Here is a 22,979-nt window from a genome sequence, read left to right as displayed (position 1 = left end):
GTGGTGAGTGCCACTGTACTTCTTCACTGGAGATGTATGTCTGTGTGTGTATATAGATGGCTATCGCATGTCAGTGGTGCAGCTGGTACCACTTGTGTCAATGTAACATCAAACGTCTGTTCTTTTCTGCTCTCGCTTTTCTTTACATCTGCGCAGCGACGTGATCAGATTTTGTCTTTTTTGTTTGTTTTTTTCCCTGTATTTACGTGACTACCTCTTATAATATTTTCTTATGCTTGTAACTTACTGTTTATTTTTCCAGTTTATTAGATGGAAGAAATTGTATCACCGGTATCTTGCAAAAGATGCACAGGCTATAGTGGAAGTTGATGATGATCTTAAGAAGAATGGGATAACTGCAGAAAACCCCCTCTGTATACTACATCTAGTAAAGTAAGTTTTATTCTCCATCTTCTTTGATCTTATTCTTCTTCCTCTCAAGGGAAACCCACCACTAACAAACCAGCATTAGTGCAAAAGTGACCTGACTTTACATGGACCTCTAGCGAGATTCGTAATGCCCACATTCATTCAGTAAAGCCAGTTACTAGTTTTTTTGCATTTTAAAGGGAATTCCCGCTATTAGGATTTCCCACCTATTTATGGGAAAAGTGATTAAATATTGGATCTAGGGAAATCCAATGGTCACCAATTGCAGTGGGGAAGAGTGGCTGTCAAGTGTGCTGTCTTCAAACCTGTGATAGTTTAATGGGGAGGCATGCTGGCCTGATCCACACTGCTCCTGTAGCTGTTTAAACTGTTAAATGTCAGAGATTGTTCGAACTGCCAAATCCCCCTCTCACCCCCGCAAGACAATCGTAGGGTGCCAGTAACTTGCCATCACAACCTGGAGTCTACTGAAGATCCCTGTGCCTGTTATGATAGTTCTTCTATGAAAGCCAGCCCGTGACATGACACTCATAAGAGACCATGCCATTGGACGATCACTTGTACGATACGTTGCAATAACGCAGTATTGCTGTGTATAGCAAAAGTCAAGTTCAAATTTTCTAAGGGGAGCTTCAAAATAGTCAAGTATTGTATCAGTGTTTTTTTTTTTTTTTTTTAATGAAAAAAAACAAAATCGCCCTTCTACCTCCCAATATTAGTAAAAGTCTGATCTATCAAAATATATAATTAACTAACTCAATTGGTAAACGCCGTAATGCGGGGAAAAAAATCAAAACATCAGAATTTCAATTTCCTCTTCTAAGGATGCTAATGGCCGTGTAGTCAATGGGAAGTATGTGTCGCAGAGATGGCTGCTCCCCGCAATGGAATCCGCAACGTGTGCACATATCCTATGGGTAAGGGAAAGACGGTAGGTGGAGTTACCCCAAGGGGGAGGAGAGGTAGATCCACCCAGTTATCTTCCAGCCCACAGAGGAGATCTTGAAGCTAGAAGGGAGACTGCAGTTTTTTCTGGAAAAATGGCAGACCATTACAGACAATCATTGGATCCTGCAGACCATAGAAGAAGGACACAGGATAGACTTCTATCTCCCTCCTCAACGGTTTTTGCACCGCCAAACCCCAATCCCTCTTTGCCTTGAATACTCTGGGTGGATGACAGGAACCTCTTAGAATTAGGAGCAGTCGAGCCGGTACCTATTTCAGAGTTAGATCAGGGTTACTATTCCTCCCTTTTCTTTAAAAAAGCACTTGGGGAAATATCGTACCATTATAAACTTAAAACCCCTGAATCAATCGGCCAGGTGCAAAAAATTAAAAATGCAGACGATAAAATCAAGCATTCAGTTGATAGGGAAGGACTCTGCCATGTGCACATTAGATCTTAGTATGCATCTCTATCACTTAGCACTAGACCATCAGGGAGCAAGACGCCATTTCCAGTTCACATGCCTTCCACTTGGCCTAGCCTCAGCTCCTCATATCTTTAAGAAGATAATGATGGAGGTGGCAGCCTTTCTGAGGAGGAAAGGAATTATTGTGGTTCCATACTTAGATGACATCCTTCTACACCATGTTCCAAATTATTATGCAAATGACATTTTTCTCTGATTTTCCTAAATGTTCGCTGCAAATGAGTCAGTCTAATAAGTCACCACCCGTTAAAGTATACATCGAATTTTATTGAAGAAACCTCCCAATGATAACAGTATAATCTCCAAAATGAATAAAAACTCACAATGCACTGTTCCAAATTATTAGGCACAGTAGAATTTCTAAACATTGATATATTTTAAAGAACTGAAAATGCTCATTTTTGGAATTTGCAGCATTAGGCGGTCACATTCACTGAACAAAAAACCTATTTCACTCCAAAACATCCTAACAGGCCAAGTTACATGTTAACATAGGACCCCTTCTTTGATATCACCTTCACAATTCTTGCATCCATTGAACTTGTGAGTTTATGGAGAGTTTCTGCTTTATATTTCTTTGCATGAAGTCAGAATAGCCTCCCAGAGCTGCTGTTTTGATGTGAACTGCCTCCCACCCTCATAGATCTTTTGCTTGATGATACTCCAAAAGTTCTTTATAGGGTTGACGTCTGGGGAAGATGGTGGCCACACCATGAGTTTATCTCCTTTTATGCCCATAGCAGCCAATGACTCTGAGGTATTCTTTGCAGCATGAGATGGTGCATTGTCATGCATGAAGATGATTTTGCTCCTGAAGGCACGTTTCTTTTTTTTATACCATGGAAGAAAGTTGTCAGTCAGAAACTCTATATACTTTGCAGAGGTCATTTTCACACCTTCAGGAACCTTCAAGGGCCCTACCAGCTGTTTCCTAATGATTCTGGCCCAAAACATGACTCCTCCACCTCCTTGCTGACATCGCAGCCTTGTTGGGACATGATGGCCATCCACCAACCATCCACTACTCCATCCATCTGGACCATCCAGGGCTGCTTGACACTCATCAGTAAACAAGACTGTTTGAAAATTAGTCTTCATGTATGTATGGGCCCACTGCTAGTGAACACTTTTTAGGGGTGGCCGAATAGTAGGTTTATGCACCACAGCAATCCTTTGAAGTATCCTACACCTTGAGGTTCGAGGGACTTCAGAGTCAACAGCAGCTTCAAAGAGCTGTTTACTGCTTTGTCATGGTGTTTTGGCAACTGCACTCTTAATCCAATGAATTTGTCTGGCAGAAACCTTCCTCATTATACCTTTATCTGCATGAACTCTGTCTGTGCTCTGTTTCAGTCACAAGTCTCTTCACAGTATGATGATCACTCAAGTTTTCGTGAAATATCTAATGTTTTCATACCTTGTCTAAGGCATTTCACTATTTAATGCTTTTCAGCAGCAGAGAGATCCTTTTTGTTTTCCATATTGCTTGAAACCTGTGGCCTCCTTAATAATGTGGAACATCATTTTTAAGTAGTTTTCCTTTAATTAGAATCACCTGGCAAACCCATTATCACATGTGTTTAAGATTGATTTTAGTGATCCATTGAGCCCTGAGACACAATAACATCGACAAGTTTATTTGAAAAGCAAAACAATTAAATATTTATGACACTTAAATCCAATTTGCGTAATAATTTGGAACACAGTGTAGTAGCGTACTCTGCTTTCCTCCTCAATCAGCAGCTGTCTCAGACTATTGACATTCTAGAGGGTCTGGGTTGGCGCGTCAACTGGGAAAAATCCAATCTACTTCCAGGTACCCAGAAGGGGTTTTTAGGAGTCCTCCTCGATTTACCATGGCAGGATGTCTTCCCTTCCCCTCGTAAAGCAGGAGGAGCTCAGAAGCAGGATCCGGGTATTACAGAGGAACAAGACTTTCCATCAGATATGCTATGAGGGTCCTAGGCCTGATGACATCCCTCATCCCAGGCGTAAGATGGAGTCAGGCCCACTCAAGACAGCTACGAGTTACGGTCCCATCAGTCTGCAACAGACATACCTCCGGCCTAGACAGGAAAATGAGAATCTCGGCCAATCTAAAGAATTCCCTGTCGTGGTGTACATCCAGGAACAATCTCTGGGAAGGAGTACCATGGATCCTTTCTCTCTGTCCGTATCCCCACCGACGAATGTCTGAAAGGATTTGGCGCTGAAGTGGAAGGACGATACCTGCAGGGTACATGGTCCCTGGAAGAGCAGGGAAGATCCTCCAATTACAGAGAACTAAAGGCGATATGGGAGACTCTACAACTATGCCAAGATACGGTCAGGGATCGTAGTGTGAAAATTATTTCGAACAACGTCATAGCGGTTTCTATCTATATCATATATATATATCTCATCCTCTATCACTGAATCAAATATTCCAGTTGTAAATCTTTATTCATTACATAGTGGAATGTGTTGAGAACAATAAAACCTAAAAATGATGAACATAAATCACAACTAATATCACACGGAGGTCTGGAGTTGGAATGATGCTCAAAATCAAAGTGAAAAATGAAGTTAGAGGCTGATCCAACTTCAGTGGAAATGCCTCAAGACACGGAAATGATGCTTAGTAGTGTGTGTGGCCGCCATGTGCCTGTATAACCTCCCTACAATGCCTGGGCATCCTCCTGATGAGGCTGCGGATGGTCTCCTGAGGGATCTCCTCCCCTGACCTGGCCTAAAGCATCCGCCAACTCCTCGACAGTCTGTGGTGCAATGTGACATTGGTGGATGTTGCGAGACATGATGTCCCAGATGTGTTCAATCGGATTCAGGTCTGGGGAACGGGTGGGCCAGTCCATAGCTGCAATGCCTTCATCTTACAGGAATTGCTGACACACTCCAGCCACATAAGGTCTGGCATTGTCCTGCATTAGGAGGAACCCAGGGCCAACCGCACATGCCTATGGTCTCACAAGGGGTCTGAGGATCTCATCTAGGTACCTAATGGCAGTCAGACTACCTCTGGCGAGCACATGGAGGGCTGTGCTGCTCTCCAAAGAAATGCCACCCCACACCATTACTGACCCACTGCCAAACCGGTCATGCTAAAGGATGTTGCAGGCAGCAGTTCGCTCTCCACGGCGTCTCCAGACTCTGTCACATCTGGCACATGTGCTCACATGTGAACCTGCTGTCATCTGTGAAGAGCACAGGGCGCCAGTGGCGAATTTGACAATCCTGGTGTTCTGTGGCAAATGCCAAGCGTCCTGCACGGTGTTGGGCTGTGAGTACAACCCCCATCTGTGGACATCGGGCACTCAGACCATCCTCACGGAGTCGGTTTTTAACCGTTTGTGCAGACACATGTACATTTGTGGCCTGCTCAAGATCATTTTGCAGATCTCAGGCAGAGCTCCTCCTGTTCCTCCTTGCACAAAGGCTGAGGTAGTGGTCCTGCTGCTGGGTTGTTGCCCTCCTACGGCCCCTCCACGTCTCCTGGTGTACGGGCCTGTCTCCTGGTAGTGCCTCCAGCCTCTGGACACTACGCTGACAGACACAGCAAATCTTCTAGCAACAGCTCACATTGATGTGCCATCCTGGATGAGCTGCACTACCTGAACAACTTGTGTGGGTTGTAGAGTCCGTCTCATGCTACCACGAGTGTGAAAACACAACCAACATTCAAAAGTGACCAAAACATCAGCCAGAAAGCATTGGTACTGAGATGTGGTCTGTGGTCCCCACCTGCAGAACCACTCCTTTATAGAAGGTGTCTTGATAATAGCCAAAAATTTCCATCTGTTGTCTATTCCATTTGCACAACAGCATGTGAAATTGATTGTCAAACAGTGTTGCTTCCTAAGTGGACAGTTTGACTTCACAGAAGCTTGATTTACTTGGAGTCATATTCTGTTATTTAAGTGTTCCCTTTATTTTTTTGAGCTGTGTGTGTGTGTGTGTGTGTGTTTTTTTTTTTTTCTATTCCAGCCACACTCAGATGGCACAAACATCAGTTTCATACAGTAATATTGGTGGACAATTGTAAGAAAGGGAACACAGGTGGTTGACAAAGTAACTGCAGCTGTCTGGGAGCCCTACTTGCACAGGCAACCCACAAGACGGAGACCCAACTTGGAGTCTCCACATTTCAAAGAATAATTGTCACACACCATCACTAAAATGGCATCAATTTCCACAGAGTATAAAACCGTATAATAGGCCTCTGACACACCTCCTACTACAGGCAACCCACCAGATGGAGACCCAACAGTCTCCACACTTCAGCAAATTGTTTGTAACATGAGTAGCAAGAAAAAGGAATTAAAGGGCCACTGTCACCCCCGCCAGCCGTTATAAACTAAAAGAGCCACCTTGTGCAGCAGTAATGCTGCATTCTGACAAGGTGGCTCTTTTAGTTTTTGGTGCAGTTATTGCCAAAATAAAGCGTTATATAATTTTGCAAAAATACCTTTCTTTAGATAGGGAGGCAGATCTTAACCCCCCTGCTGGAAACGCCACACTGCCGTCACTCAATTCTTCTGGGGCGCCACCCCCTCCGTGCTGTTTTCCCATGAAATCCGGCACCTGCGCTGTTTAGTACTGGCCGCACAGGCGCTGTCTGCAAGACTGCATGTGAGGTCAGACGGCCAGAAAAAAAGGATCTATCTCCAGAAATCCCATAAAATGAATGTTGATTTGAAAATTTTTAAAATCCGTTATAAGAGCATAATAGCCACTAACCCTATATGGGGCCGTTCAGACGCACAACCTTAGGCCCACAGCTGTCAGTCTTCTGTCACTAAATAAACAATCACTATTTATATTCTTTGATAGTGTGCCTGAACAACACTGTTATACCTAACCATTTTTAAGTGGAAATCTGGCCTTCTGATTTGTCACTGAAACACCGTTTTATCACAAACTATTTGGAGTAGCATATGGGACCTCTGGAGATGGCCAAACAGTTTTTGCACAATCTAGTTCGATGCTGGAAGATCGATTTCACACACGACAGGATCCTATCTGGTTAACTGACAAGTTCACTTTCAGCAGCACCAGCGCAGGAGCGATCGTTCTGCACTGTGACACTGAGACAATGGCGCCATCAAACCAAGATGTCCGCTTTTTATATGGTCAGGGACATGTGACTTCGGCAACCAAACACAGAAGATCTTGTGTCATGACGATGATTGTGTTCTGAGCCCTGATAGGCTACCGGAATCAACACAAAGTTAAGGTGGAAAATCAAGCGTGCTGCTCCTCTAACCTCTCCACACCACATCCCCTCAAACACGTTGCCCTATAACCCCGATCTTCGTACAGCACCACTATTTTTGCCAAAGTAATAACAAAAACATTAGGGGAAACACAATGATTTACTGTACTGTGACCAGATTTTGCCTACTTTGAGTAACCTTGCTTATGAAAGTGAACATGAATCCGAATGTGCTACGTTTGTGCCAAAATTTGAGATTGTTGAACATTTTCTGAAAAAGTTCGCTGGTCTCTATTCACTGTTAGAGTAGAATGGATTCAATGAAAATTTTCAACAGATTCTTTATGCAAACATAGCACTATCTGTAAAAATGCTGAATTTGAAAAGAGGAAGGCTTCTACAAATGTATGATGATCCTTAACACACACCAAAATCAACAGTAGACAATCTCAAAAGGTGCAAACTGAAGGTTTTACACTGGCCCTCATTGTCCCCTGATCTAAACACCATTGAAAATCTGTGGCTAAACCTCCAAACATTAGTGCATGCAATACGACCCAGAAATCTCACAGAACTGGAAGTATTTTCCAAGGAGGAATGCATGAAAATCCCTCCAAACTAGAATTGAAAGACTCTTGGCTGACTACAAAAAGTGTTTACAAGCTGTGATACTTGCAAAAGGCGGTGCTACTAGTTACTAACCATGCTGGGTGCCCAAACTTTTGCACTGACCCATTTTCCTTTTTTTATAATTTTTAACCTTTCAAAGATTTATGTATTTTTTTTTTTTCCCTAAAAAATACAAAGAAAATATCATCTTCAACTTGCTTAACTCTTCAAAATAACAGTAATTTTGACCAGGGGTGCCCAAACTTCTACGCGTGTGTGTGTGTGTGTGTGTGTACACACATACACAGATAAAGGCAAAAAAATGTTTTGCCTAAAATGAAAGAGCAGGACATCATACAAGTAAAGGAATATCCCTCCTCTGTAGCAGCAGCTGAGCCTGCAGAGAATGGGGTGCTAAACGGTACTGCTGTCACATATGATTGTGTTGGGAGCTTACTGGCTGTGGTGTGTGTTTTTTTTTTTTTTTTTTTTTTTTTTTTTTTTTTAATACTACCAAGGAGAACCTTCATTGGTTAATGCAGGCTCCAACCAATATCCAGTGAGTGCTCTCCTCTGTATTAACCCCTTCCCGACCCATGACGCCACGTAGGCGTCATGAAAGTCGGTGCCAATCCGACCCATGACGCCTATGTGGCGTCATGGAAAGATCGCGTCCCTGCAGATCGGGTGAAAGGGTTAACTCCCATTTCACCCGATCTGCAGGGACAGGGGGAGTGGTAGTTTAGCCCAGGGGGGGTGGCTTCACCCCCCCGTGGCTACGATCGCTCTGATTGGCAGTTTCACTTTCAACAGCCAATCAGAGCGATTTGTAATATTTCACCTATTATAATGGGTGAAATATTACAATCCAGCCATGCCCGATGCTGCAATATCATCGGCCATGGCTGGAAATACTAATGTGCCCCCACCCCACCCCACCGATCGCCCCCCAGCCCTCCGATCTGCCCGGTACACTGCCCCGCTCCCCTCCGTCCTGTGCTCCGCTCCCCCCCTGTGCTCTTGTCCGCTCACCCCCGTGCTCCAATCACCCCCCCCCCCCCCGTGCTCCAATCACCCCCCCCTGCACTCCGATCCACCCCCCCCCCCCCGTGCTCCGTTCCACCCCCCGTGCTCCGTTCCACCCCCCCCCCCCCCGTGCTCCGTTCCACCCCCCCGGTGCTCCGTTCCACCCCTCCCGCGTTCTGATCCACCCCCCCATGCTCCGATTTCCCCCCCCCCCGTCCTCCCCCCGCACCCCATCATACTTACCGATCCTGCCGGGGTCCGTCCGTCTTCTCCCTGGTTGCCGCCCTCTTCCAAAATGGCGGGCGCATACGCAGTGCGCCCGCCGAATCTGCCGGCCGGCAGATTCGTTCAAAGTGCATTTTGATCACTGAGATAGATTATATCACAGTGATCAAAATAAAAAAAAATAATAAATGACCCCCCCCCCCCCCTTTGTCACCCCCATAGGTAGGGACAATAAAAAAATAAAGAATTTTTTTTTTCCCACTAATGTTAGAATAGGGTTAGGGCTAGGGTTAGGGCTAGGGTTAGGGTTTCGATATGTGCACACGTATTCTGGTCCTCTGCGGATTTTTCCGCTGCGGATTTCATAAATCCGCAGTGCTAAACCGCTGCGGATTTATGGCGGATTTACCGTGTTTTTTCTGCGCATTTCATTGCGGTTTTACAACTGCGATTTTCTACTGGAGCAGTTGTAAAACCGCTGTGGAATCCGCACAAAGAAGTGACATGCTGCGGAATGTAAACCGCTGCGTTTCCGTGCAGTTTTTCTGCAGCATGTGTACAGCGATTTTTGTTTCCCATAGGTTTACATTGAACTGTAAACTCATGGGAAACTGCTGCGGATCCGCAGCGTTTTCCGCAGCGTGTGCACATACCTTTAGAATTAGGCCATGTGCACACGGTGCGGATTTGGCTGCGGATATGCAGCGGATTGGCCGCTGCGGATTCGTAGCAGTTTTCCATCAGGTTTACAGTACCAAGTAAACCTATGGAAAACCAAATCCGCTGTGCCCATGGTGCTGAAAATACCACGCGGAAACGCTGCGTTGTATTTTCCGCAGCATGTCAATTCTTTGTGCGGATTCCGCAGCGTTTTACACCTGTTCCTCAATAGGAATCCACAGGTGAAATCCGCACAAAAAACACTGGACATCCATGGTAAATCCGCAGGTAAAACGCAGTGCCTTTTACCCGCGTATTTTTCAAAAATGATGCTGAAAAATCTCACACGAATCCGCAACGTGGGCACATAGCCTTAGGGTTAGGGTTGGAATTAGGGTTGTGGTTAGGGGTGTGATCAGGGTTATGGCTAGAGTTGGGATTAGGGTTAGGGGTGTGTTGGAGGTAGAATTGAGGGGTTTCCACTGTTTAGGCACATCAGGGGTCTCCAAACGCAACATGGCGCCACCATTGATTCCAGCCAATCTTGTATTCAAAATGTCAAATGGTGCTCCCTCACTTCCGAGCCCCGACGTGTGCCCAAACAGTGGTTTAACCCCACATATGGGGTACCAGCATACTCAGGACAAACTGCGCAACAATTACTGGGGTCCAATTTCTCCTGTTACCCTTGTGAAAATAAAAAAATGCTTGCTAAAACATCATTTTTGAGGAAAGAAAAATGATTTTTTTATTTTCACGGCTCTGCGTTGTAAACGTCTGTGAAGCACTTGGGGGTTCAAAGTGCTCACCACATATCTAGATAAGTTCCTTGGGGGGTCTAGTTTCTAAAATGGGGTCACTTGTGGGCGGTTTCTACTGTTTAGGCACACCAGGGGCTCTGCAAACGCAACGTGACGCCCGCAGACCATTCCATCAAAGTCTGCATTTCAAAAGTCACTACTTCCCTTCTGAGCCCCGACGTGTGCCCAAACAGTGGTTTACCCCCACACATGGGGTATCCGCGTACTCGGGAGAAACTGGACAACAACTTTTGGGGTGAAATTTCTCCTGTTACCCTTGGGAAAATAAAAAATTGCAGGCTAAAAGATCATTTTTGAGAAAATAATTTTTTTTTTTTATTTTCATGGCTTTGCGTTATAAACTTCTGTGAAGCACCTGGGGGTTTAAAGTGCTCAATATGCATCTAGATAAGTTCCTTGGGGGGTCTAGTTTCCAAAATGGGGTCACTTGTGGGGGAGCTCCAATGTTTAGGCACACAGGGGCTCTCCAAACGTGACATGGTGTCCGCTAAAGAGTGGAGCCAATTTTTCATTCAAAAAGTCAAATGGCGCTCCTTCCCTTCCAAGCCCTGCCGTGCGCCCAAACAGTGGTTTACCCCAACATATGAGGTATCAGTGTACTCAGGACAAATTGGACAACAACTTTCGTGGTTCAGTTTCTCCTTTTACCATTGGGAAAATAAAAAAATTGTTGCTAAAAGATAATTTTTGTGACTAAAAAGTTAAATGTTAATTTTTTCCTTCCATGTTACTTCTGCTGCTGTGAAGTACCTGAAGGGTTAATAAACTTCTTGAATGTGGTTTTGTGCACCTTGAGGGGTGCATTTTTAGAATGGTGTCACTTTTGGGTATTTTCAGCCATATAGACCCCTCAAACTGACTTCAAATGTGAGGTGGTCCCTAAAAAAAAATGGTTTTGTAAATTTCGTTGTAAAAATGAGAAATCGCTGGTCAAATTTTAACCCTTATAACTTCCTAGCAAAAACAAATGTTGTTTCCAAAATTGTGCTGATGTAAAGTATACATATGGGAAATGTTATTTATTAACTATTTTGTGTCACATAACTCTCTGGTTTAACAGAATAAAAATTAAAAATGTGAAAATTGCAAAATTTTCAAAATTTTCGCCAAATTTCCGTTTTTATCACAAATAAACGCAGAATTTATTGACCTAAATTTACCACTAACATGAAGCCCAATATGTCACGAAAAAACAATCTCAGAACCGCTAGGATCCGTTGAAGCGTTCCTGAGTTATTACCTCATAAAGGGACACTGGTCAGAATTGCAAAAAATGGCAAGGTCTTTAAGGTCAAAATAGGCTGGGTCATGAAGGGGTTAAAAGAAAGCACTTATTGGCTTGACAGCCACACGGGAGGTGTTGGCCCCCCGGTGTTTCTCATGCAGAGGCGCTGACACTGCTGATCACATTCCTATGCAATCGGTGGTTTCAGCTCACGACTGCGGGGGCCACAATTGGGCGCAGTGCAGGCTGCGGGTTGTGCACTTCTGATTGATAGGACATACTGCTAAAATAGAGGGTCACCACTTAGGCCTCTTTCACACTTCTGTCATTTTCCTCATGTCGAAATCCGTCGCTTTTTGGAAAAAACAGGATCCTGCCAATTTTTCTGCAGGATCCTGTTTTTTATCCCATAGACTTGTATTAGCGACGGATGGCCTTCCGTTTCATCCGTCGTGCACTGGATCCGTCGGAAAATAGCGGTCCGTCGGGCGAGGACAACGTCAGAGGAACTTTTTTTTTGCATGTCGGAAAATTGCTCAGCGACGGGCCCTGCGCTGTCCGTTGGCTATAATGGAAGCTTATGGACACAGGATCCGTCGCTGACCGTCACACACAGGAATCCAGCGACGTATCCCGTTTTTTCATTCTGAGCATGCCTGGAAGGATTTTCTAGTCCGGGAAAAAACACAAATTTTTTCTTTCTTTTCTTTCTTTCTTTCTTTCTTTCTTTCTTTCTTGCTTGCTTGCTTGCTTGCTTGCTTGCTTGCTTGCTTGCTTGCTTTCTTGCTTTCTTTCTTGCTTTCTTTCTTGCTTTCTTGCTTTCTTTCTTTCTTGCTTTCTTTCTTTCTTGCTTTCTTTCTTGCTTTCTTGTTACATCTTTGTATTTTATGCTTTTCAGATTAATGATTTTAATTTCTTGGCTGTGTGGATGATATTTTTTTTTTTTTTTTTTTTTTTTTTTTACCAACTGACTGACCTTTGAATATTATATAGGTACTTTGCCTCTTGGTCTAATCTCACCGACTCGCAGGCCATTTTGGAATGTCTGAAGAATCACCATTTATATGAAATTGCAGAAAAATGTGTTGTCCAGAGATTTCCTGAGCTTGTATGTAGCAGTGAGGTATGTACATATACATATTATGAAGCTGGCATCCATAAAGTATAGGTTCAACTTTTTGTGTCAAACTACATTGTAACTGACGGCTTATGTGGGGTTTAAGAGGGTATCTGCTCAAGTGATGGTGTATCAAGGAGAGAGAATCCACCTGTAGTTATGACGTTGGGGGCCGACCTTCACTCATTTACGTTAATGGGCCTTTGTGCAGATCCTGGAACAGCCATGTTGACTGGAGCTCCATGGTGCAGGGAGAGCTTAAAGGGACTGTCAGCACAGAATGACTGTTGAAACACAGTACAGGGGCTTGGTGCATCATGGCTATGCTAATCATTTATACACCTTCCCCACTTTCAACATCCTTCTTTGACAGCTCAAGAGGCCAGAGAAGGGGGTGGTGATGATTGAAAAACAAGCAAGTGTGAAGCCGTATATAAATGACTGGCCCCTCCATAAAGCACCAAATGGCGGGACTTGGTTTTAAGTCATTCTGTGCTGAATGAATCCCTTTAAGTGGACTGTACATCAGCACTCAGGCACCCTACAGTGAGAAAAAGGGGACAAAGCATACCTTTGGACATACCATTACACATAAATGAGAATACCCTTTAGAGTTGGATTGAATGTTATTACCAACCAGTGGTCTAAAATGCAATGAAGTGTATAGTAATTAATACGGGCATGAATTGCTCATCAGATATTCCTGTTTTTAATTAAAAGCATTATTCACACATGCATTGAATACTGTATCCCCGCCAGGGTTACAAATGTTTTTATTTTTCCTGGATAGCTTATCAGAAAATCGCTGATAGACAATATTTTTAACGGACACATTGGAAAACCGTAAGAAATAATTGATTTATAAGTGATAAATGTCTACAGCCCATAAGTCTGATTAGAAGAGACTAAATAAATAGGGCAGCACACTGCAGCGCCAAAACATGTAAACTTGAAAAAACGAAATTTGAACTGCATTACTGCACTAGAAATATGAAAAATGAGAGCTTTTAGCGCACAAAAATGGCCAATTTTATGTGTACCTCGTAGCCACGTTAAGGCATCTCTCTTATACGAGGTCCTAAGTTTGACCTACCTCATTGAGAATAAACGTCTCCATCTGAACGGGTACATGTGAAACCTCTTCTTGGACTCAAATTCTCTCTCTCTGTGGAGGGGTATTGGACCTACTATAATTAAAACACCTGAAGCTAGGAGGCGGGGAGTGCACGATCAGAAGGCTAGAGAATACATTTCAAAAACCTGACCTGCACATCCAAACATAGACTGAGTGTGAACAGGTGCTGAACCCAGAGTCGCCAACTCGTATATAGTTAAATAAATAGGGCAGCACACTGCAGCGCCAAAACATGTAAACTTGAAAAAACGAAATTTGAACTGCATTACTGCACTAGAAATATGAAAAATGAGAGCTTTTAGCGCACAAAAATGGCCAATTTTATGTGTACCTCGTAGCCACGTTAAGGCATCTCTCTTATACGAGGTCCTAAGTTTGACCTACCTCATTGAGAATAAACGTCTCCATCTGAACGGGTACATGTGAAACCTCTTCTTGGACTCAAATTCTCTCTCTCTGTGGAGGGGTATTGGACCTACTATAATTAAAACACCTGAAGCTAGGAGGCGGGGAGTGCACGATCAGAAGGCTAGAGAATACATTTCAAAAACCTGACCTGCACATCCAAACATAGACTGAGCCACGTTAAGGCATCACCCGTTCAGATGGAGACGTTTATTCTCAATGAGGTAGGTCAAACTTAGGACCTCGTATAAGAGAGATGCCTTAACGTGGCTACGAGGTACACATAAAATTGGCCATTTTTGTGCGCTAAAAGCTCTCATTTTTCATATTTCTAGTGCAGTAATGCAGTTCAAATTTCGTTTTTTCAAGTTTACATGTTTTGGCGCTGCAGTGTGCTGCCCTATTTATTTAACTATATACGAGTTGGCGACTCTGGGTTCAGCACCTGTTCACACTCAGTCTATGTTTGGATGTGCAGGTCAGGTTTTTGAAATGTATTCTCTAGCCTTCTGATCGTGCACTCCCCGCCTCCTAGCTTCAGGTGTTTTAATTATAGTAGGTCCAATACCCCTCCACAGAGAGAGAGAATTTGAGTCCAAGAAGAGGTTTCACATGTACCCGTTCAGATGGAGACGTTTATTCTCAATGAGGTAGGTCAAACTTAGGACCTCGTATAAGAGAGATGCCTTAACGTGGCTACGAGGTACACATAAAATTGGCCATTTTTGTGCGCTAAAAGCTCTCATTTTTCATATTTCTAGTGCAGTAATGCAGTTCAAATTTCGTTTTTTCAAGTTTACATGTTTTGGCGCTGCAGTGTGCTGCCCTATTTATTTAACTATATACGAGTTGGCGACTCTGGGTTCAGCACCTGTTCACACTCAGTCTATGTTTGGATGTGCAGGTCAGGTTTTTGAAATGTATTCTCTAGCCTTCTGATCGTGCACTCCCCGCCTCCTAGCTTCAGGTGTTTTAATTATAGTAGGTCCAATACCCCTCCACAGAGAGAGAGAATTTGAGTCCAAGAAGAGGTTTCACATGTACCCGTTCAGATGGAGACGTTTATTCTCAATGAGGTAGGTCAAACTTAGGACCTCGTATAAGAGAGATGCCTTAACGTGGCTACGAGGTACACATAAAATTGGCCATTTTTGTGCGCTAAAAGCTCTCATTTTTCATATTTCTAGTGCAGTAATGCAGTTCAAATTTCGTTTTTTCAAGTTTACATGTTTTGGCGCTGCAGTGTGCTGCCCTATTTATTTAACTATATACGAGTTGGCGACTCTGGGTTCAGCACCTGTTCACACTCAGTCTATGTTTGGATGTGCAGGTCAGGTTTTTGAAATGTATTCTCTAGCCTTCTGATCGTGCACTCCCCGCCTCCTAGCTTCAGGTGTTTTAATTATAGTAGGTCCAATACCCCTCCACAGAGAGAGAGAATTTGAGTCCAAGAAGAGGTTTCACATGTACCCGTTCAGATGGAGACGTTTATTCTCAATGAGGTAGGTCAAACTTAGGACCTCGTATAAGAGAGATGCCTTAACGTGGCTACGAGGTACACATAAAATTGGCCATTTTTGTGCGTTAAAAGCTCTCATTTTTCATATTTCTAGTGCAGTAATGCAGTTCAAATTTCGTTTTTTCAAGTTTACATGTTTTGGCGCTGCAGTGTGCTGCCCTATTTATTTAACTATATACGAGTTGGCGACTCTGGGTTCAGCACCTGTTCACACTCAGTCTATGTTTGGATGTGCAGGTCAGGTTTTTGAAATGATTAGAAGAGACTGTCTGGATCCACTAGAAACTAAAACCTAAAGAGATGAACTGGAATATAAGTTGGTATGCATGCAACGTGTAGGGGCATATTAACACTGGCCACTAAACAGCTGAAACCTAAGATAAAAACAAAATGAGCAAATACCATGAAGTAAATAAATAAGAATAGTGCATGAAATTAACACAGGCTGCTTGGTTAACATTATTTTGATGAAAAAAAAAAAAAGTAAAAGCCATCCCACCACATCAAGGTGACCTTATTCAGGATGGTCCTAACTGCTAGTATTAAAACCTTACCATGTGTCAAATGACGTACATTTGAATAGGGGCCTAATAGGACGGAAACCCTGACTAATTGACACCCATCGATGGGAGAGAGATATATAAACAATGTCGAGCTCAAAGAAAAAATGGAAACCTCTAATACTAAAGGTTGGGACCGTCCCAAATAGGGTCACCTTGATGTGGTGGGATGGCTTTTGTTTTTTTGCTCAAAATGTTAACCACATACTGTTCTTTTCATGCACTAATGCTTTTTATTTATTTAGTAAAGGGTATTTGTTCTTTTTTTTTTTTTTCTTGGATTTTGTCTGTTTAGTGACCAGTGTGAACACGGGCCTACGTGTTGCATGCACAGCAACTTATATTCCAGTTCATTTTGGATCAATATTATGTTAACTAAGTACTTTATTTTCATAAACTATTGCTATTTATTTATTTTCTGCAGAGTAGATACTTATTTTGCATCTCTTATGTGTTGTCTATTCAATGTAAACTAAAATGACCATAATTACAGTCAAAGTAATCTAATTTTATTTAATCTTTAAAAACAAAAAAAACAAATATATATTGTTAGAATTTTTTTTTTCTTGTGGCGTTCTTACAGGCAGTGCAAAAAAAGTGCCCTATTTTTGCAGACTTGCAGAATGATAACCTGCACTTTAAGCTAAATTTGTGTAGTATCAGCATGCGGTCACTAGAGGGCAACAGTCAAAGCATTTCAGGCACAAGTTCATCGGGTCTAAACATCCAACTATAGAAACTGCACATGCAGCAGCAGTGTCGGTCTTCTCAATGTATCATTGTGGCCAGCCACCAATACTTTGGATTTATTTAAAGCCATTTAATTGGCCGAATCAGTGTCTTCTTTTCTTGCCATTATAATAATCACTATGTAACTTTTATAATATTGTGTGTATAGTAAGTAAAAGTGTCCAGTGTATGAAATACAGAGAAACATAGCCTCCTTATATGCTGATGTGGTTTTTGATATTCTAAGTTATCAGTGTTTGGTCGGCAATAATTTAAAATTGAAGCATAGCCATAATTTTAATATTTATTTCAAGCACGAATAGTCCCACATGAAAATAAGCAACTGTGTAATAAATGATCATGGAAACTGGCTTCTTTCACTGTCAGTTCCTAGGGGAAATCTGAACAATCTGTGGTCAGTGAAGACTGATTTCCCCATTAGTCAGAGAGATAATGTTTTCTGCTCATGCTGTTCTATGGAAGATGGTAGCGGCAGACGGACATTCTGCTGCTGAAAGGAAAGTCACAATTCTACCCAGAATTGTGGGCAGCAACTCCTACCTCCTTAATAGAGACCTGTGAACAGAGAATATTGAGGAGGGGAAAAAAAAACAAAACAGGTCTTCGCTAAGCTAGATTACGAAGTTTTTCATGTAAACTATTGATTTTATGAAAAAAAAAAATTAAAATGAGTTGCCCTTTAAAGGGAAGCCGTCATAACAAAAATTACCTACTGGTTTTCGTTGCATGCATTATATATTTTTTTGTGACTTTTTTTTTTATAGTTAAATATTCAATCTTTGTAACAAACAAAATGAGTGCTCTTGCAATTTTCACACTGGCCACTGACTATTTTTTTTTTTTAGGCTCCTCCTGTAAATACTTCATATCATGACAATATGTAGTAGTTTCCTTAGCACAGACCAGATTACATACCAGGTAACACCTCTATGTTCAATTGATGACTCGGGATCCACTAGTCACAACTAAACTTATTGACCAGCGTCAGACAGCTGCTGCCAAGGCTCATCAAATAATGGGATGCATTAAAAGAGATGCTTATAGCGAGAGCTTTACTTCTAAACAAGTCACTAGTGCGGCCACACTTATACACTGGAGACCAAAATTGTGCACAGTATTCTAAGGACATGGCTCATCTACAGCGGCTGCAGAGAAGGGCATCCAAGGTTATTATGGGAATGGGTGGAGTACCAAGATAAACTTGGTGTTATTCAGTTTGGAAAAACGAAGTCTTAGGGACGATCTTATTATAATGTACAGAGATCTTTCTAATGATCTTTTTACGCCTAGACTTGTGACGAGGACAAGGGGTCATCTGCTACGACATAGGTGTCAAATTCAAAGCCGCAGGCTGAACTGGACCTGCCATGTCATTCTGTGCGGCCCCCACGTACAGGACCCACTTCAACGCTGCTCCGATCAGTTCTCCGCTTTTCCTGTACGGGGAGCTGGTTGGGTCAGCGGTGAAGTGTCGCAGGAGCTCAAAACGTGATGATGTCATCGCTTAGGTAATATGTACGCACGCCAGGATACCCGTACTGAAATGAATTATATGGGTGTGGGGAGAGCAAATGATTGAGGGTGGGGGAGAGCAGTTGATAATGAATAGAGGGTGGGGGACACAGGGCATCATCATGACAATGAATTGGGGTAAAGGGTGGCATGTAAATATAATGAATTGGGGGAGCGGGAGGTACAGAATGGGGGCATTGAGTTGAGGATGCAAGAGTGACTGGTATTGAATTGTGGAAAGAGTTGTAATGGTAATTAATTTTTTTTTATTGGGTGGGGAAAATGGCTATTTATAGTTAGTGGGGGCCACAGTGGTGGAATGGTGGGTTGCATAATAACTAATTATATATTAAAGGGACTCTGTCACCTGAATTTGGCGGGACTGGTTTTGGGTCATATGGGCGGAGTTTTCGGGTGTTTGATTCACCCTTTCCTTACCCGCTGGCTGCATGCTGGCTGTAATATTGGATTGAAGTTCATTCTCTGTCCTCCATAGTACACGCCTGCGCAAAGCAATCTTGCCTTGTGCAGGCGTGTACTATGGAGGACAGAGAATGAACTTCAATCCAATATTGCAGCCAGCATGCAGCCAGCGGGTAAGGAAAGGGTGAATCAAACACCAGAAAACTCCGCCCATATGACCCAAAACCAGTCCCGCCAAATTCAGGTGACAGGTTCCCTTTAATGGTGGGTGCACGTCATGATTCAGCTGTGCAGTGGAGAATGTGCTTTGGAAGCGGGGCTCCCCAGGCACCCTGACTGACAGCCGGCCGCAGTGCAGTGTCAGGGTCAGGCAGGGCCGGGGGCACAGTTACAGCGGCTGCTCTGTATATTCAGAGCAGTGACTGAACCAGCACCAGTGCGCTCCTGTGACTGAAACTGGACCTCTGCAGGGGGAATAATGTTAGCTTTCTCCCTGCAGTGTTCAGCTAAGTGCAGGCACAGGCAGGTTAAAAATGCTATTAACCTGCAGATTAACACATATCTGTCAGTTAATAAGTTTTTTTTTATTTTTTCTGGTGACAGGCTGCCTTTAAAAAAGAAAAAATAATGCCAAAACTTTATAAAAAAGCGACATTTAACACAAAAATGGGTCCCTTTATGATTACTTCCCTTTTAATGCATTAATCTTTTTTTTTTTTTTTATTGCAGAAAGTGAATGCTTGGGCATTATTCGCAGTAATTGTTCTCCTATCAACCAAAGTAGATGATATTCAGAGGTTAATGAGATGCTTGCGACATTCTAGATCTCCTTTACCGCTTATTGAAGTCATGGAAGCATTATACTGTTTAGCAACCTGTCTCTTTGCCATGAGAGAACAGAAGATTGGCATCAGTAATAGGTACAAGTGAAAATTAACACTGTAAAAAAAAAAAAAAATCTAAAATAAGTCACACAAGCATTTTGGTCAGATTTGTCAACTTGAAGGATCTGCAATACCAGGTATCTGAGTGCACTGCTCCCAACATCATGGCTGCTGAGGAGCTGGCGCTGCCGCTTGATTGACAGTTTAGACCAGCAACAGTCTTTGCTCTTCTTGATGAAACGGTGTGCTCTCAGTGCTGTTGTATGAGGCAGCTTCGCTTCTGAACCATCAGAAGTGCAGTTAAGCTTTAGTTGGCCGGAATCAGGAGCGAACTGCACGCTCCAGCAATCCCTGACTGCTTCAGTGCAGTGCTTACAAGCTCCGTAAAACTTGCAAGAACTGCACGTTTGTTCCGTTGCTGATAGACTGCAGCAGATACCTGTAATCTAGGTAACTAGCTAAACAAAAACAAAAAAGAAAATTGGCAATATCCGGGTAATGGGTTGATTGTAATTGCAAGTTTAAAAAGTACTGATATTTATCAGCATGATTAATAAAGATGGAAAATATGCATTTCATATAGTGAACTTATTACTGAAGACACCGAAACCTAAATAACCTTTTGTTAAAAGGTGGATGTTCACTTTAAAGGGATCCTGTCTTTAGATTCATGCAGCCAGTATTTATTGATTGCCTCCATGTATGCTTTATTCTGAAAAGCCGCAAGAGACGGTGGCCCCAATTTACCAATACTGGTGTTTTTCACAGCAGCTTTGATGAGGTGGTGGGCTGGAGGGCGAGGCGTCTAATTAGGCGTGCGACCCTAACTAGTCAGGCAAGGTGGAAAGAGGTATGCGCCTTTGGGATTGGAGTAAGATTCATGGCGCAAGGTACCCCGCCGCTCGCCATGAATGTGGCAAGCAGGGGTCACTACTAGTGACTAGTGAACATGCTCAATTAGGCGTTATCTGAGCTTGCACGTGTTTAGCTGTGTGTCTTCTGTGTGCTCAGAGTCCCTAGGGCTTCTTGTCTCTCAGCCGTTAGACAGGCAATCCATGCATGTGTTGTGTCTGCTGAACAGGTGCAAGCCATGCAGCCGCGGGGACTCGAACATATTTTTCACACACGCCGAAGACACTCGGTTAGCACACGAGCATGCGCAGGTAACACCTTATCAGAGCACGTTCTCATCACTAGTCGCTACGCCTCTTACAGCACATCTCTTCTCACTTTGTCGGAGCTGGGCAAAAATGGAATGAAAATGCCATAAGTCACAAAGTGGTAGCGCAGACATTTCTGCGTTTGTCAGAGCTTTTTATGATGGTTTTCTTTCTCTTTGTCCTGATATCTTTGACTGGTTTCTTTTATGAACACACATGGCAAGGGATTTGTCAGTCAGCTGGAGCAGGACATTGGAAAGCCCATTAGTCTGATGCGATTCCTTATCCTCGGAAATGCACTGAAAGCTGCTGGTGCATAGTTGTCTCCGTAGACTGGTATGATGCGGCCCCTGGCAGGCATGTCGGGCCTCCTTCCAGTTGACTGACAGGTCCCTCAAAATATCTGTGCATAGAGAGATCTGTCAATCATTGGAATCGGGACAGGGAGACGATGGCCTGAGACCGTGTGTGACCATGCAGCGGAGACATCTAGTCCCCAAAGTAGGAATCCTCTGAATTGCTGCAGCATTTCAGAGCAACTGTACATGGTTGCAGTCAGCATCAACCTAATCACAATTTTCCTTTAAACACTATTTGACTAAAATGGCCGCGTTTCTAGTGTAGTAAGGCTGGTTACACATGGCTGTGATTTTATCATACAATAGATTTAGACAACTGGTAGCCATTGGGTTTCTCTTTCATTATATGATGGCAACTGTTGAAAATAATCTGTCAAAAACTCTGCCATAATAAATGACAGCTCAGCCCAAACATCCATGTGCCCCTATTGTCCTTTCACCAGTACTCACTAGCTGTTTTTTCTCAAACACCTGTGCAAACATACAATCACAAGCTGTTGGTATACCTATATACCTGTATCTGACCACTAGATGCCTATTGCTCCATTTCAATTCCCTGATAAATTGGCATGTTAAATGGAAACTGCTATAACCAATATGCTTTTGATTTTTTTTTTCTTTTGCTTCTACTATGTAACCAGGATCCATTACAATCTATTCTATAGTCTGTATCTTCTGGAGAACAGCAGCACACAGCCGAAAATGCCATCCTATCAAAATGAAAGGTTTGTGCTTCTAATTTTCCACATACATGTACATAAAGTGCTAAGATATTACCTGTCTGGTAGTTCTCATGGATGTGACTTTTTACTTCATCTACAGTGTGAAGAGGGAATAGGTAGTTGTGCGTATAAACTTTACAGACAAAAGTTTTGGGATCACATCTTAACAAGAACCTGTGACATTGTGCATATACAATCTGTGGCCAGCACGGTATAGGAGTGGGAGAAGCTTAGCAGAATGACACAAGTTTGTTGGAAAGATTCAGTATAACTTTTATTAATATCCTTGGTGTTTTGTATACATGTGCCCATTTGGCGGTCCTACTCAGTGATTGACCGCTATCTCTACATACACAGTCATGCAGGGAAGACTGTCAGTCACTGAATAGGACCGCCCACTGGACTCGTAGCCATACAAACACGAGGGATTTCAATGAATAATACCAAGGTTTCTTTGTAATAGCATTGAGGGCCACTTCACCTTGGGTATGCGCCCTGTCACTAGTAGGCTTGAAGCTAAGTGAACAAAAGTGTTGCCTCCCTCTCCTCGGACACTAGACAGCTCTGTTTTAGCCTAGTGTTCCTAGGTAGAGGACACAACCTGAATCTGGTCTTCTGCACTGCTTTTCTTTATTACTGTAAAATCTTTCTCTTTGAATACATTGGGGGTCAGTTCTTATTGTCTGTAGGTTGTTGTTCTTTCTTGGGTTTAAGTCATATTGGTTTCTTATGATTTTTGTTTGAGTTTTCTCGTTTGGGTTGTTTCTTCCTGCTTTTGTCACCTAGCAGAGATGCCTAATGTCTGAGAGGGTATAGCACACCAGGGGCAGCT

At 43.0% G+C, this 22,979-nt stretch overlaps 1 protein-coding gene across 3 annotated transcripts in view; it reads left to right on the top strand.

Annotated features, from left to right (window-relative positions):
• FBH1 (F-box DNA helicase 1) overlaps positions 1–22,979 on the top strand; it is a 194,405-nt gene that overhangs the window by 55,488 nt on the left and 115,938 nt on the right. For all 3 annotated transcript variants that reach the window (XM_069765329.1, XM_069765328.1, XM_069765326.1), the window contains 4 exons: positions 263–393; positions 12,595–12,724; positions 19,752–19,942; positions 22,067–22,150. In XM_069765329.1, the coding sequence (XP_069621430.1) occupies positions 263–393; positions 12,595–12,724; positions 19,752–19,942; positions 22,067–22,150 (536 nt within the window). The remainder of the gene's footprint in view (positions 1–262; positions 394–12,594; positions 12,725–19,751; positions 19,943–22,066; positions 22,151–22,979) is intronic.

Source organism: Ranitomeya imitator, chromosome 4, assembly GCF_032444005.1.
Source record: "Ranitomeya imitator isolate aRanImi1 chromosome 4, aRanImi1.pri, whole genome shotgun sequence".
NCBI classification, from domain to species: domain Eukaryota; kingdom Metazoa; phylum Chordata; class Amphibia; order Anura; family Dendrobatidae; genus Ranitomeya; species Ranitomeya imitator.
The sequence above is the reverse complement of the archived record's forward strand: the minus strand, read 5'-3'. Positions and strand labels throughout refer to the sequence as shown.